The sequence below is a fragment of the Ascaphus truei genome, unplaced genomic scaffold (genome assembly GCF_040206685.1).
Source record: "Ascaphus truei isolate aAscTru1 unplaced genomic scaffold, aAscTru1.hap1 HAP1_SCAFFOLD_390, whole genome shotgun sequence".
Taxonomy (NCBI): Eukaryota; Metazoa; Chordata; class Amphibia; order Anura; family Ascaphidae; genus Ascaphus; species Ascaphus truei.
In genome coordinates this window covers 259,595-276,349 of record NW_027456720.1, presented here as the reverse complement: position 1 = coordinate 276,349, position 16,755 = coordinate 259,595, and the positions used below count along the sequence as shown (strand labels likewise).

General features: G+C 49.1%; 1 protein-coding gene across 1 annotated transcript in view; it reads right to left on the bottom strand.

Moving 5' to 3' along the window:
- The window catches only part of LOC142483907 (TRPM8 channel-associated factor homolog), a 136,085-nt gene that overhangs the window by 89,157 nt on the left and 30,173 nt on the right, over positions 1 to 16,755 (bottom strand). The window contains exon 3 of the mRNA XM_075583828.1: positions 19 to 1,010. Coding sequence (XP_075439943.1) covers positions 19 to 1,010 — 992 coding nt within the window. The remainder of the gene's footprint in view (positions 1 to 18; positions 1,011 to 16,755) is intronic.

Below are 16,755 nucleotides of genomic sequence, written 5' to 3'. Positions count from 1 at the left end.
AGAGTTCAGATTCCCTACCTTTGTTTTTACCATCAACCAGAATGTTTTCAATAAGACTGCCTTGGTTCACAGGAAATGACTCCACACCTGCGGGTTTACATCCCTCTAAAGCTGCGTATTTGTCATACAGAAGTGAACGCAGATACAGTAAAGATGCTTCTTTTGAGTTCTTCTTGATAGGCTTCTCTCTGCTGGGCTCTGAAATTCCACCTTTTCTGAATAACTGCAGTAATAACTCATGGACCCCTAAACAGGGCAGGGAATCTTCAAATGGGATTTTTAAGAATGTGATCATATCTTCATTCATCTTGGGAATCCAGGAGATAAAGGTTTCACTCCAATCTTCATTTTTAATTATGTATTGTTGGAGTTGCCAGAGACATTTACAGAAATGATAAGATAAAGAGTTTTCATTTGGGTTTAATGCTTTATAAGAATCAGGTTTCATGCAGACTCCTAACATACTTATCCCAACTCTATTCAGAAGCTTGTTACCAGCGTAATCAACAATAGGCTCCTTCCCTCGGTTTAGGTATGACCAAAACCAAGCTTGTCCAGCAACAAGTAAACCTCCTCCTTCTGCTACAAACTGTAGTGTCTTCTCAATGTCTCTGTCATTGGAAGAATTGCAGGAAAAAACACTTAGAGATGGGATAAGGTCAGTCATCTTGCTTTTGATGTCAAGCTGATGGAGATAGTTATGAAACTGAATCAATGATCTTTCAACACCAACTTCTCCATTTCTTCCTGCATCCAGCCAAGACAAGGCATTGAGTATATAAGGTTTCAGGCTCGGAAAGCAGAGCTGTTCCTGCTGGGTCATCACCACTATACGCCCTCTACCATAGAGGGCTGCTGCCAAAGGGGTACGCAAATCTTTGGTTTGACTAAGGGAGAAAGCATTGCCGCCATGGACAAAAAGTTGGGATGGCATGTCACTTGTCTTCAGGTTAAATTCTGAGATTCCATTCAGGAGAGACTTCATGTGTCCGACCAAGTAAATCTCATTCCTGAGAAACACAACATTCGTTTTGCATTATACAGTCATTATAGTATTACATTCAGTACATTACATACATTATACAGTCATTATTAGTATTACAGTATATTAGTCATTGACAAATAATTTTTTATAAAAACATTTTTAAAACATTATCGTTATGGCAAAAGATAACAAAGAACAGTGCAGTCTGATCATAGCAAACCAGCTGTGTAAATGATCACAACTCTTTTTGCAAATACTGTGTGGCCTATGCAGTAAATGGAGAACTCCTAGGTTTCAGAATTAATATTGTCATATTTAATAAACACCAATACCCCAAACACGCCCCATGCCCCCCCCCACACTGTAAAACCATGATTTATTATTTTACACACAGGATTAATACCTCAGACCGGCGGGGTCCCCGGTGGTCCCGACGGGTGTCCGAAGGTCCCACAATGCACCCTGGGGGGTACACATTGGTGTCTGGGGGTTTCCGTGTGGTCCCCGCTAGGTGCCGCGAACCTCCAGGTGGTACCGGCAGACCCAAATGGGGTCCATGGGTGGTCGTAGTGGGTGTCTGAAGGTCCCCGGTCATCCCCATAAGGGTCTGGGAGCCCTCAAGTGTTTCCCACGGTGTCTGGGGTACTCAGGTGGTCACTGCAGGTCTGCGGGGCCCCCACAGCTGTGGGGCCCCCGGTTCTTTCCCACAGGTGTCCTCCGTGGGTCCTCAGGTGGTATCCGTGGGCATCCGGGGGTCCTTGGGTGGTACCCGTGGGCGTCCGGGCGTCCTCAGGTGGTCTCCATGGGTCCCTGTTGCCCTGCAGTACCAATCCTGTATGTTAAAAAAATAAAACATGGCCTACATTTAAATTAATACACCGCACCACCACCAAACACATGCAGTACAGTAATGGGCAAAATAACTATTATCCAGATATGGATAATAGATTATTTGCCCATTATTAAAAACAACATTAGCCAGCCAGCATAAATAATGTAAATAAATACAGTTCTGCTTACCTCAGCCAATATGAAGGGCGTCCTCATAAGGATACTGCAGGTCCCTGTGCTCCGTTGCCAGAAAGCATACTTACAGTAATAAATACATTCTAATGGCCACTAGACCCTTAATCGCTTTAGCGGTTAATAACCGCTATAGTAATTAAGGGGTTAACCCGCCCTGCACCGCTACCCACCCGGGAGGCCTAACAACCCACCCCGGTGCACTATACTCACCCTGTACACATAGGGCCTCATGCAGTAAAGGTTGATAAAAATTATCGCCAGGGCATTTAAATGGCCGTTTTTTGGGGCGTTGCTATCACGGTATTCAGCAAGCCTTCATTACCGTTCATAGCAAAATTCCCAGAATGAGCGATTTGCTGCCAGCGATAGCATGGAGCCTCTGAAAAGGCCTAACCTGGCGATACATTTCTGCTGCAGAGAGAGCGGCTCTGAGAAAGCCGCTTCTCACATCGAAAATGCTGCCCACAAATTATGTTTTTTAATATACATGTGTTTCATAGTGTAGATGTGCAGGGCGTCTCCGGAGCTGAACCGTGTTGGTTTTATGTCCAGGGACCCCCTGCTTCCCGAGATACAGGCACCTTTATGGGGTGCCGGTATTTCCTATGCTTTGAAATGTCCCGGTCACGTGACGCGGGACATTTCAATGCAGAGGGATACCGGCACCCCATAAAGAGGCCTGTATCTCGGGAAGCAGGGGGTCCCCGGACATAAAACCAACACGGTTCAGCTCCAGAGACCCCCTGCACATCTACACTATGAAACACATGTATATTAAAAAATATTTAATACACATCAATACACGCCCCCCTGCGCCCAAACACACACTGTAATGGGCATAATAACTATTATCCAGATATGGATAATAGATTATTTGCCCATTCTTAAACACCACAGAACCATGCATCAATAAAGTAAATAAATACAGTTCTACTTACCACACCAGCAGGTCCCTCTGTCCTCCGTAGCCAGAAAGCATATATACATAATAAAGACATTATAATGGCCCCTAACCCCTTAACCACCTTTGCGGTTAATAACCGCTATAGTAATTAAGGGGGTTAATCCACCATGCCCTGATACAAACCCGGGAGGCCTAAGCACCCACCCCGGACTGACTATACCCACCCTGTACCCATTGAGTAGTATAGTGATACATCATACCCATATAATTGTAACGGGTATTCCCTGTGAATACAGACGCTACTACTGCTGTATACCTGCGTGGCTCTCAGGAGCCTAAGCCTACGCTCGGGGAGCCTTGGGTACATACATATAATTATCTCGGGGTGCAACGCCTTCACCTGGGAGAGATCCCAAGGGAGTGGGAGGAGGCCCTCACAGGAAACAATCACGGTAAGCACACAGTTGTAAAACAGGACAGGCTTTACTGCATATATGCGCATAACTTATACCAATCACATTCAATGTTAGCACTGCATTAGGATATAACATAATACCCACACCCACCACCGTGTACCCCACACCGTGTCCACAGTATAACCCCCCTTGTCCCGTGGTTAGCGCTGCCACTATGTGCGAGTACTCTCGTGTGTGCATGTGTATAACGTTACCTGCCCAGTGCGACAGAACCTGGGCGTTAAAGGGTCTTCGCAAAGGATCAGACAACCTTTCTGGCGATGTCCGGTTACTCCGGGGAGATGATCGGTCAGGGCGGTCCACCCTTGGTACAGTTCTGCTCTCTCTGCGGAGCAGGCTTGATCCCAAGCTGCTGGATGGGAGGCGCAGTGTCCGCTGTGTCCCTAACTAGCACTTAATAGTAAGGGGCAGGGTCCCTAACCTGGGGCCTGTCCCTGAAGCAACACAAGCTACTAGATGGCTAAGGGCTAACTGGGGCCTAGGGGGCTGCTGGCCTAGTGCAGTGAGTCACTGACTCCTGCACCCTCACGTCCTTCCCTTAGCCTCTTTTGGCGCTGACTAAAGTGGGCTCAACCCCGCGAAATGTATCTATTCTGTGAGCAGGGAGATACTGTAGCCCTATTGGCTCCCTGGCATCACGTGGGGTCCCCTAAGGCTCATGGGACCTGTAGTCCCTGCCTAGAGCCCTCTCCTGATTGGCCTGGGTTCGCGCTTATCACTGTGCATGCATGACCTGTCTTTTTGCCTCCCGTCGCTTCTGGGTACTGCACATGCGTGCGCAATCCAAGATGACGGCCCCCTTGGCAGGCACCACTGGGCATCCCTGGCAACCAGCTGCACGCGTCCCCGGCAACCCCCACACAGTGAGAAGAGGCACGCTGTGCGCGCACACAACCCCGCACCTCCCCGCGAGTGGCCGCTCAGCTCCCTTCCGCCACGGTGAGTACCCGGAGGGGGGTCCGCAAGGCAGATGGGGGACCTGGCTACATTCTCCCCCTGGTAAAAACCCCAAGGCCCTAGCTTGGGACACAACTAGATAACAATATACAGTAGTTATATAATGAAAATGCAACAATCAAATGCGATCTTACACTTTTCAGCTCTATATCAGTTTGTACATTTCATTGAACATCACAATGACGGACTGCACTTTGCTGCGAGACCACTGCTGAGCCTCATAATGGGGTGCCCCAATTTGATCATAGGTTTCCCGGTTTGGAGGGTACCTTACTCTTTGGCTCCTACGGAGCTGTTCTTCAGAAACTCCCTCTGGGGAGTAATAAGTACAGCCTCTTCCCTTGAGGGGAGAAATGACTTTGAACAGTCCCTGTTTGGCACAGAGCATGGGCTCTGTGGATCCAAAGCCTGGCCTGTTGGTGCCATCTTAGTAGGCGTTGGCCTACGAGGCCCTTTACCCGTAGCTCCTCCGGGAGATGCCTCTTCATTGGAATAGTAACTTTGAGAGGGTCCTTCTATAGCGTCTTCAGGAGTTTCAGAGTTGGGGTAATTATTTACAGTCTCTTGACCAATCTCTGAGAGATCGGACTCACCGTTAAGCGGAGTGGCCAGTATTTCTGCTTCTTCGTCTCCCACTTGTGGGATGGGGAGAAGGTGATTACGATGCCAAACCTTTACCCGGCCTTCAGTGTCTTTGATGCGATAGACCGGGAGGCCAGGCATCTGTGACCCTAACCCTCATATACGCCATCTTTGCATCGGTCCGCCAATTTATGTTTTCCGGGGACTCCCAGATTACGAAGCAACACAGCGTCCCCAGGACGTAGCTCCCGATACTTGACTTTATGATCATATCATCTTTTGTTGCCAGCATTCAGTTTAGCTGTTGACTTCTCAGCCTGTCGGTAAGCTTGCTGCAAACTGTCCTTTAGTCTTTGCACATACTTGAAATGGGTAGCATTGTGTATCCCATCCGTTGATACTCGAAGACGCACATCTACTGGCAGTCTCGCCTCTCGCCCAAACATGAGGAAGTATGGGGAGAATCCAGTGGACTCATGGCGGGTACAGTTGTACGCGTGTACCAAAGCCTCCACGTGTCGGCTCCATTCCGTTTTCTCCGCACCCTTCAGGGTTCCGAGCATGTCCAACAAGGTCCTATTGAATCGTTCTGGCAAAACGTCTCCTTCGGGATGGTACGGAGTCGTCCGCGATTTGCCAATGTTCAGCATTTTGAGTAATTCTCAGATCAGAGTGCTCTCAAAATCTCGACCTTGGTCTGAGTGAAGTCGGTTTGGAAAACCGTAGTGAACGAAGAACTTCTGCCATAGTATTTTTTGCTACTGTGATGGCCTTCTGGTCTTTCGTGGGAAAGGCCTGAGCATACCGGGTGTAATGGTCCGTGATGACCAGCACGTTACAGATTCCTCGGCTATCGGGCTCAATACACAAAAAGTCCATACACACTAGGTCCATTGGGCCAGAACTCTTGAGATGGGCCATGGGGGCTGCTCTGGTAATCAAAGTCTTGCGTTGTATATACCGGGAACAACGGCGGCAGTGTTGTTCCACCGCTTCACGCATCTTGGGCCAGAAGAAGCGGTCTCTGACTAACCCAAAAGTCTTCTCTACACCGAGATGCCCATGTTCATCATGTAGAGACTTCAACACCATATATCTCAAGTTTTGGGGTAGAACTAGTTGTCGCCTATCAGGGTGGTTGTGATATTGTGTCAAACAGCACATGACTGTGATCATTCGTAACTTAACTAAAGGTAGTTAAGTAGTGTATACATATGGAGATCCTGGATAGATATTTAGGATCTGGTGCTATGTATATAGCCTCCTATAGATATGGAGAAAAGTCAGTGATGTACCCACCACACAGAATGTCAGTCCTAATATACATGTATATTCTTAGAGCGTGTATAGATAAGCGTTCTGAATCAATGGTGACATATATGTGGTGTAAATGTATAACATCTAAGCAAGGCAAAGTAGATATCTGTATGTGACTATCTGTTGACGTGTGAATGTTGTAATAGTCCCATTCAAACACTAGAAGCTGCCTACCATAAGGGTAATACCTAATGTGGCGCTCCGTGAGTATAGCCCCTAGAGCCTAATAAGGCAAAGGTCTGCAAGTATAAAATCAATATAGTGATTAATGTGGACACCTTCTTGGGGTACCTTGAGCAATGCCTTATTGCTCTAGTTGTGTAGACAAAATGTAGCTTGGCTACGGGACTAATGAAGGGAATATTAAAACATCCTTAATAAAGTCACAGGTAGCTTAACTACCTTTAGTTAAGTTACGAATGATCACAGTCACGTGCTGTTTGACACACTTTCTTATTTTAAAGCCCATTTTTTTATTCATTGTTCACCAATAAAGTATTTTAATCAAATAATTATACATTTAGCTTGATAGAGTGCTGATATACTAGGTTTCCTTTTCTTTTGTTTACATCAATTCTTTACCTAGTAAGCACCTCAACGTGGTTTATATTGTGGCGGTGCGGGAGTTCCCTCTGTGTGTGGTTGTGATATTGGACTACCCTATAGAGCAAGCAATTGTTAATCTCAAACTTGTCTACCTCACGCATTAGAAACGCGATCAGGTCTCTGGGAGCACTTTTCAGTAGAGCTGGATTCTTTCTTTGAACAGCTTGCCGAATTATACTGATTACCGGATCTCTCATTTGGTAGTCCACTAGGTCTTTCCATCTTATGACCTTGTCGTGAGTTATGTTCATTCCTTTTGGATCTCAGTAGGCGGCAGGGATAGCCTGCGACTGGCATCCTAAGGAATCTACAACCTGTAGTTCTGAGAAGGCCACTTGATCATTGATGACGGCCGCTATGCTAAACATTGCTTGCATCCCGGGTCCCGGGATCTCTTCCCATTCATCATCATCGGGAATACCACTTAGTCCAGGTCGTTGGGATAAAGCGTCAGCTCCAATGTTCAAAGGCCCCGGCTTATACTTCAGAGAGAATCTGTAGTTACATAGAGTTGCCAGCCATCGGTGCCCTGCTGGATCCAATTTGGCCAAGGTATTGATGTACGTGAGGGGATTGTTATCCGTACTTACCACAAATGTAACACCATAAAGGTAATCATGGAGTTTTTCTGTGATCGCCCATTTGAGATCCAAGAACTCTAACTTGTGTACAGGGTATTTATGCTCACTGGGTGTCAGACTGCGGCTGATGTAGGATACAGGCCGGAGACCCTCGGGGTGCTTCTGATGCAGGACAGCGCCCAGTCCATTGAGACTGGCATCCACATGCAGAACATATGGTTGTTCTGGATCACCATACGCGAGCACTGGTGCTTCAGTCAGGCTTTTCTTCAAGTTCAGGAAGGCCCGTTCACACTCGGACGTCCACTTATCGCCAAACGGTTGACGGGCCGACGTGGCTTTTCTTCCTGTATCTTCGGGGTATATCTTCAAAAGATTGTTCAGGGGTTTAGCTCGACTAGAGTACCCTTCCACGAAGCGACGGTAATACCCACAGAAACCCAGGAATGATCGCAGTTCTGTGACATTCTCGGGACGAGGCCAGTTCACCACAGCTTCTACTTTGGCTGGATCGGTAGCAATTCCTTGAGCAGACACGATGTGTCCCACGTAAGTCACCGAGGTGTGACAGAACTGACACTTGTCGAGGGACAACTTCAATCCTTCTCTTCCAAGACGGTCTACCACCTTAAGCAGCCTCTCTTCGTGCTCCTCCCGGGTCTTTCCGAAGACAATGATGTCGTCCAGGTAGACTAGACACTCCCGAAGGTTCATGTCTCTGATCGTTTTCTCCATAAGTCGCTGGAAGGTAGCAGGAGCTCTGCATATACCTTGGGGCATACTCGTAAATTGGTAGAAACCCAGAGGGCAGACAAAGGCTGTCTTTTCCTGGTCCTCTGCACTCATAGGTACCTAGTAGTACCCAGATCGTAAGTCGAGAACACTGAACCATTGTCTCCCGGTTAGAGCATTCAGGATCTCTTCAATGCGAGGAAAGTTGTATTGGTCGGGCACCGTACGATTATTCAGGGTGCGATAATCAACACACAGTCTTACAGATCCGTTCTTCTTCCTTACCACCACTATGGGTGATGCGTAAGGACTCAGAGACTCAATATCAAAGCAGTCTCCATTTCTTTCAGGACGTTCCTTTCATCATCCACATCCCTGGGGGCGATGCGACGAGAGCGTTCACGGAACGGAGTGGCATCACTCAGCCTAATGGTATGTTGGGCGCAGCGACTGTGGCCCACATCCATCTCACTTGTGGAAAACATCGTCCTTCGTTCATTCAGCTTGGCCGTCAGTCGACCCTTCCACTCAGTTGCTAGCGTTGAGTCTCTGAAGTTGAAATCCAGATCGACTAACTGCTCACCCACTGCATCGGCGTTCACCTGTGGCACTGTTTCCACAGGGCTGACCGGATATATGCTGCCCAAACTTCGCCCATCGGGAATGGAGAGATGTTCTGAACATATACCTAAGTTCGTAGAGGAATTGTGGTCGTCCACTCTCTCACTTCGGGTATTACCCTATACCCTCTCTGAACCTCTTCCTCAGGAGTACTTTCCAGAGAGAAAAGATCATCGGTCTCATCTCGATCAGGATAACAGCACCAGCTGGCCATGCATTGCACTCCCCCTGGTAAAATGGTCATCAGTCCGCGTTGACGATTGTAGAGATCCCTGTGATGCTCTAAGGCATATACTCGGTTGCACTCCTCCCGCAGTAAAGGGTCAAGGAGTGGACTGGCCATTGGTAATTCGTTGGTCTCTTTCAGGTAGGCTCTGATTACGGCTCTCACTATATCCGTATTCGTTCCCAAGATGATCGGGTACTGACACTGTCCTTGAGGCTTCGGGCATACCATTGCTTCCACATGCATGGGATGTTTCTTGCCGGTGTTCAGTTGAAGTATCTCCAGTTGAACTCTCACAATCCCATTGATGGGGTAATCTTCGTTACTTAACCCCCTAACCTTCATCGGCTCCGCCGACCGCAGGGGACAGTGTTTGAGGTGTTGGTCATAGAATTGTCTGTATATTATGGTCACTTGGGATCCGGTGTCCAGTAGAGCAGAGGCATAGACTCCTTCTACTACCACACGCATGATGGCAGATGGGCCTATCTGACTGTAAGCATCCCCGGTCGGAGTTCCATCGTCGGGGTTTAGGTCAGTAGGAGCTTCGGGAGGCGCAGGGGTGGCCTCGGAGGTCTTGGCTTCTGTGGTCTGTATCCGGCAAATCATGGACCTAGCCGAGCTTCCTTTACTTGGAGTTTTTTTTCCTTGGTTGACTCCGTCAGGGCACTCTCTGGAGAAATGGCTCTTCTGTTCACAGCCATATCCTTGGGATTAAGTCGTCTCGGGTACGTGGGGGAAGATCTCCCCGAAGTTCGGCCTTCCAGTGAGGGTGACTTGGGTGGCTCCTCTTCCTCTTTGACAGCTTTCTTGACCCGGCGAGCGGAGGCTCCCGGGACGTCACTCGCAAGTGGATCTTTGACCTTGGGGGCCGTATGCAGCTTGGTATAGGCTTCATGCCCCTTGACGGTCCCCAAAATGTCCATGAACGTAGGGGGAGGCCCCTCCATTATGGAGCACCTGATCATGATCACTATGTGATGCGTGGGAATGGCCCCTCGGAGGAACTGCTTGCGCCGATATTCGTCCATATCTGAGGCTGGAATATGGCCGCAAGTTTGCAATTTCCGCAATACCAGCTGAATTCGTTGAAGAAAATCCGACAGGTCTTCTTTCTCCTTCTGTCTGAGACCGTAATATTTGAACCACAGCTCACTTTCCTCTTCATCTTTGCCATAGATCTGGAATAACAAGTCTACCATCTGATGAACAGAGAGATCAGGGTCTTGGTCGCGCTGTGCACTGACCATGGTGGATGTCGGAGGCTCAACAGGATTCTCTGACGTCTTACCAGGGCCATTCATCGATCACCTTGAGGGTGTGTTCCTTCCAAGACTCTATGCTTTCTTCGCCTGTGGGGACGGGTAATTCTGCGCTCGTGCTGACGTAGTTATAGCTTCTACAAGCTGCGGGAAGGTCACTCCCAGCATGGAGCCATCACTAGGGGAGGGACTTGCGATCCCCGCTCCCATGTTAGGAGTTGGTGTGAAGCTGCTCATTAGTCTGTTAGGGGCCGGTGAGATTGGTGGGCTACCGGCCCAGCTGGTAGCCCTTTGCCAAGCATCAGAAGAGAAAGTCACTCGGGGTAGGTATACGTTTGATCTGATGGGCGTACTGGCAGTCATATCTTTGCCTTCCCAAACCGCATGTCTGGTAGGGGAAGTTACGTAACTGGAAACGGTTCCAGGATAAATGAGAGGGCACCCTTGCGGTAAAGTCCCGGGTAGATACACCAATTGTGGGCCTCCATTAGGGGGTAGAGCTTGTTCTGTGGCCAGCAGTAGGGTGTTCTCTTGCCGGTCAATGTTGTAGTGCTTACTGATGAGGCGGTCTCCCGCTAGACCAGGTAATGTCCTTACTGCACTGCAGACAGTAAACATGGGTACATTGGCATGTACCCCTTCTACGGCGACTACGTGTCACAGGGCCTGTCCTAGTCTTTCGGCCCAGACGTCCACTTGTTGTGGCGTGAACGCGGGCATGCTGACTGACACGATACTACGTGAACTACTGAGTAGGGCACCCCAGGGCTATCTCAGCAGCGCCTCCAAATATAACGGGTATTCCCTGTGAATACACACGCTACTACTGCTGTGTATACCTGTGTGGCTCTCAGGAGCCTAAGCCTCCGCTCGGGGAGCCTGGGGTACATACATATAACAATCTCATGGTGCAACGCCTTCACCTGGGAGGGATCCCAACAGAGTGGGAGGAGGCCCTCACAGGAAACAATCACGGTAAGCACACAGTTGTAAAACAGGACAGGCTTTATTGCATATATTGGCATAACTTATACCAATTACATTCAATGTTAGCACTGCATTAGGATATAACATAATACCCACACCCACCACCGTGTACCCCCACACCGTGTCCACAGTATAACCCCCCTTGTCCCGTGGTCAGCGCTGCCACTATGTGCGAGTACTCGTGTGTGCACGTGCGTAACGTTACCTGCCCAGTGCGATGGCACCTGGGCGTTAAAGGGTCTTCGCAAAGGATCAGACGACCTTTCTGGCGGTGTCCGGTTCCTCCGGGGAGATGATCGGTCAGGGCGGTCCACCCTTGGTACAGTTCTGCTCTCTCTGCGGAGCAGGCTTGATCCCAAGCCGCTGGATGGGAAGCGCAGCATCCGCTGTGTCCCTAACTAGCACTTAATAGTAAGGGGCAGGGTCCCTAACCTGGGACCTGTCCCTGAAGCAACACAAGCTACTAGATGGCTAAGGGCTAACTGGGGCCTAGGGGGCTGCTGGCCTAGTGCAGTGAGTCACTGACTCCTGCACCCTACCTCCTTCCCTTAGCCTCTCCTGGCACCAACTAACATGGGCTCAAACCCGCAAAATATATCTATTCTGTGAGCAGGGAGATACTGTAGCCCTATTGGCTCCCTGGCATCACGTGGGGTCCCCTAAGGCTCATGGGACCTGTAGTCCCTACCTAGAGCCCTCTCCTGATTGGCCTGGGTTCGCTTCTGGCTACTGCACATGCGCAATCCAAGATGACGGCCCCCTTGGCAGGCACCGCCTGGCGGTCCCGGCAACCGGCTGCACGCGTCCCCGGCAACCCCCACACAGTGAGAAGAGGCACGCTGTGTGCGCACACGCCCCCGCACCTCCCTGCGAGCGGCCTCTCAGCTCCCTACCGCTGCGGTGAGTACCCGGAGGGGGGTCCGCAAGGCAGAGAGGGGACCTGGCTACATAATAATAATATGGGCATGATAAGCCTCTATAGCACTCAATGGGCACCCTAATTACAATACATTAATAAACAAGACACACAATAATAAAACATAACTCCAAAAAACCATACTTCACTAAATAAAAACAGTAGCCAGCTAATCCAATTAATACAAGCAATAAGAACATCAACAATTAATTAATTGAACCATTAACCAAAACAATTAATTCCTAAAACAACTCGGAATTATTTTAAACAGTAACCAATCAAACCAATTAATTACTAATCCTACTCAAAATTAATAGTCACATTAACCAATCAAACCAAGTAATTTCTACAACATTAATGAATTAATTGAAACATTAAACTACAAAGAAATTAATTCAAACAATATCTGAAATAACCATTAAACGCATTAGCTAACATAATACAACATTAAGTAAAAACGAACAACAATCGCAAACATTTGATTTTCATCAAGCAGGAAAAAAGCAAACAATGACATCCACATAATAAACTGTAATTAAAAAAAACAACAACGTGTCTTGGAGCTCAGGCAAGATGGACGTGTAGTGCTTAAGCTCCCGGATAGCAAAACCACAAGCTTTATCCATCACAGGGCATCGTTGCTCTAATTACCAAAAAAGGCACAGTTATAGACTGTAGTAGAGCTGGGGATCACTACAAACTGAGATTTGTACAAATCGGACTATATTTGTAGAAATTACCCACTTATGAGGCCTAGATGGTGTGGCTGCATGTAGACCTAGGCTGAAGAGACACAAGGCCTTGCAGTATCATACGGATAAATAGGCACTCAATAAAGCCATAAAATCAGGCATCCAAACACAGATGCCAAGTACAACATATCTGACTTTATCACAGTGCAGAAGGGTATAAGAAGAGAGCTGAAAAACATGAGTTGGATTCTGCCCCTCTCCTCCTGAGGCCCAGGAGAATAAACAGGTGAGCTGACTCGCGGATCTGTCCCCCCGACTCCCCTTCAAACAATTAAATTGGAGCCTGGTTTGCCTCCCACTCCTGTCAACCCAAATTAAGAAAATGTATCTCCCCATGCCAGGGCACCCTTCCTCCCATGGGTCTCTCGGGTGTTGCAGAGATGTCAACTGCCAAGTCTGTCTCCCTATTCCTGGGTGCCCTTCCTCCCGAGTGCTGCGGCCTGCCCTCTGTCCGAGTCCCACTCCCACTGTCACTCGGCACCCTTCCACCTATGGGTCTCCCGGGTGCTGTGAGCTGTCCCCACGCCTGAGCCTCGGTCCCCCTGTGCCTGATCGCCCTTCCTCACGAGTGCTGCAGTCTGTCCCCCGCCTGAGTCTAACTCCCCCTGTGCGCACTGGAGGGAGAAGTGAGGGAGTAGCCAGGAGACATTCAGCGGGACGTGGCGCGTGGGCTCTGATGCGGCAGGGTGGCATCTAAAATGTCTGCCATTGCCCTGTGAGGGAGAGGGAGCCGAGTACTGGACATACCTTCCCCCGGCCGGCGGTCCGTCATGGCGCGCCTTCCTGCACCGCGGTCCTGTGCTCCCCCCCACCTTCCGGCGTCCCCACTGTGAGGGGGGGGGACTGAGGCTACCGGTGGGGCATGCGGCGGTGGCACTAGGGCTCTGGTGCGGCTGGAGGCTAACTAAAATGGCCACCATTGAGCTGTAGCTGAGTGCTGGGCTTACCTCTCCCGGCCGGCAGTAAAATCAATCAGCGCGCCTTCCCGCTATCCCCCCCCCCTGTCTCCCTGTGCTTCCTTCCACCTGTCTGCACTGTCGCTGCTAGGAGGGGGTCTGAGTAAGTCTGCTGCCTGGATCGGAGCTGTCTGGCTCCCTGCGTTTCAGCTTGCGTGTCAACAAAATCCAAGATGGCCGCCACAGGTTGGATTTAAAGGCACATCTCCCCCCAGGAACATAAATAAATAAATAAACACCAAAACATAAAAAATCAGCCAAATCCTAGTCCAGGGGCTGCTGAGGCAGGAGAATAAAAAACAAAAGCAGCTACACATGCCCCGGCCACAAGGCAATGTCCGCGTAACCCCTGAAAACCCAAGCATAGATGCAATAAAATGGCTCGCATGCAGAGGAGCGACACAGCAGACACTGACAAGATTAAATGACTTTGCCCCATTAAAAAGGTTCTAAAGAGGAGACTTCCGGTTGCGTCAACGGGTATGGACGCCTGAGGGATTCGCTGCGCGGCCCCTCTCCAAGCAATTGAACTAGTACGAGCGCAAAACACCAAACGGTATCAAATAATACTCTACATCATGCTGAATTAAAGGGATGGCTAATAAAAACAAAAAACGCTACCACAGAGTGTATCAACCTACTTCTGCCCTAGTCCGCGCCAGGGAGCTCCCAGCGAGAACTTGCAAGATGGAGCTGAGGGCGAAATGGCACTGGAGAGTGCAGGTCCCATGTGGGAAATCACACAAACATATATGGAGAGCCTCTTCACCAGGATGCGGAAAGGCTTCCAAGAGGACCTGAATAAAGCTATTAATTCCCTGAAAGGGGACATGGAGGCCCTAACGAAAAGAACAGAGGCTACAGAACAGAGGATGGGAGCCGAGGAAAATGCACAGTCATACACAGAGGATGTCCTAAATAGAATGACATTTGAGATAAGAGCATTAAAATAATCTATAGAAGATCAAGAGAATAGGGAGAGGCGGCAGAACATCAGGATACGCAATACACCAGAAACTATCTCAGCAGAATCCCTACATACATATCTGAGGAATTATTTCTTGAGCTGGCACCTGATCTGTCCCAGGAGAGTCTGGAACTAGACAGAGCACACAGAGCTCCTGGCCAAAAATTCTCCGACCCCCAAAAAACAAGGGATGTTCTCGTTAGATTTCATTCGTACTTCCAAAAAGAACGCATTCTAACAGCAAGCAGGAATAGAGGAACAATTTCCTTCAAATATTCACCTATACAGATATACTCTGACATATCCAGAGCAACTATTGAAAGAAGGAGAGAGCTAAGACCCCTCACGAACTTGCTGAGGGACAAGAAAATAAATTACCGCTGGGGCTTCCCTTTTTAATTGATCGTGCTCGCGGAGGGTAAATTCCACACAATATCATATACGGAGGACATCCCCTGATTCCTGAAAGCACTGGGCCTCCCCTACACGAATGAAGGCGATGAAGATCAAGGCCCCTGCAGATCGCCCTCCCCAAGAAGATACCCAAGAGCATCACAGAGGATTGCATCCCAAAGGCACCAAGAATGGAGGAGTAATGAAAAACAGGAGCGGATTCCTTACCTGATTCTCCAGTGGGGGGTTAGGACAAGGAGCCTTGGGTCTACCACACTGAACGGAACTCTAATCCCAGATGAAGGAGGAATGGTGAACCTGGGTGGCCGGGAAGAAGGCCTCATCCACGACGGACCCTCCGTGGATCCGTCCGCCCCCCCCCCCCCTCAACAGACCTGGCCCTGTTGACCCACTCCAAACCGGCAGGCCCAGGCATCAGATTGAAGCTGCTCCCCCCCTCCTATCAACTTCTCACCCCCCCCCCATTCCCCTTCTCCTCCCCCCACCCCTCGCTCCCACCCCCACCTTATCTTGGGATCGAGAAGACCCTTGCTCTCTGATCTGTTTCCCGGGAGCTGAGGTCACACGAAGCTTCACCCGCCCCATCAGAGTCCTTAAGAACCCCCCCCCACACACACACACCATTTCAAAAAGACGGCATGGAGGAATCTTACATATGGACTGATGCTGCCATGAGGACTCCAACTAACGATCTAAGCTGAGACTCCAAGCTGGGAACCTGGGTCTATGGTTTACAGAATGGTGTGGGAGAAACGTGTGGGGAGCGCAGGTATCACCATAAACATGTAAGGGAAAAGAATAAAAAATATAGTGCAATATGTTTAAATGAATACAGCAACCTCAGCAGGAATCATGAATGGGAACTCACATTCTCCCAGTAGTAATTAAGCCTTTGATTAGCAATAGATGCAGTGGGTAGATTCAGCAATGTGCAGGGGGGTCTTGCTTGTACACACTCCCTGATGTTAGCAGGACGAACCCTCAATGGAAATGAAAACAAAGACAATTCTAGTGCAACATTGTATGTTCACTATATATGTATTGAAATAGGCAATGGATATTGCACTTACATGATCAACATGTGCTTAGACACATAAAAATTGATGCACAGCATAGGTGTACTCCATCCACCCCACTCCCGAGTTCGCGTCGCGTCACTTCCGGTTCGGCCCGTCGCGTCACTTCCGGTTTCGTCGTCGAAAACGCAGGATGGATCCTCACGGGTTCTGGGGCTTGTGTGGGACACTTCTGAACTGCTGCTGGTTCACTCAACGCGTTTCGCTGGCGTGGCAGCTTCGTCAGGAGTCCGATCTGAAGTGTAAGCTTCTTGGGTTTTCATACCAGACCCAAAATACAATTCATAGTTTAATACCTTCACATATTAAAAAAATCCGTTCTGCTGGGCCCAGTAGGCTGATACTTGCCAATCCCTCATGCCGGAGGGGATTCTCTATAGTGGCCAAGTTTCAGCTCTCTGCGACCCCCAGA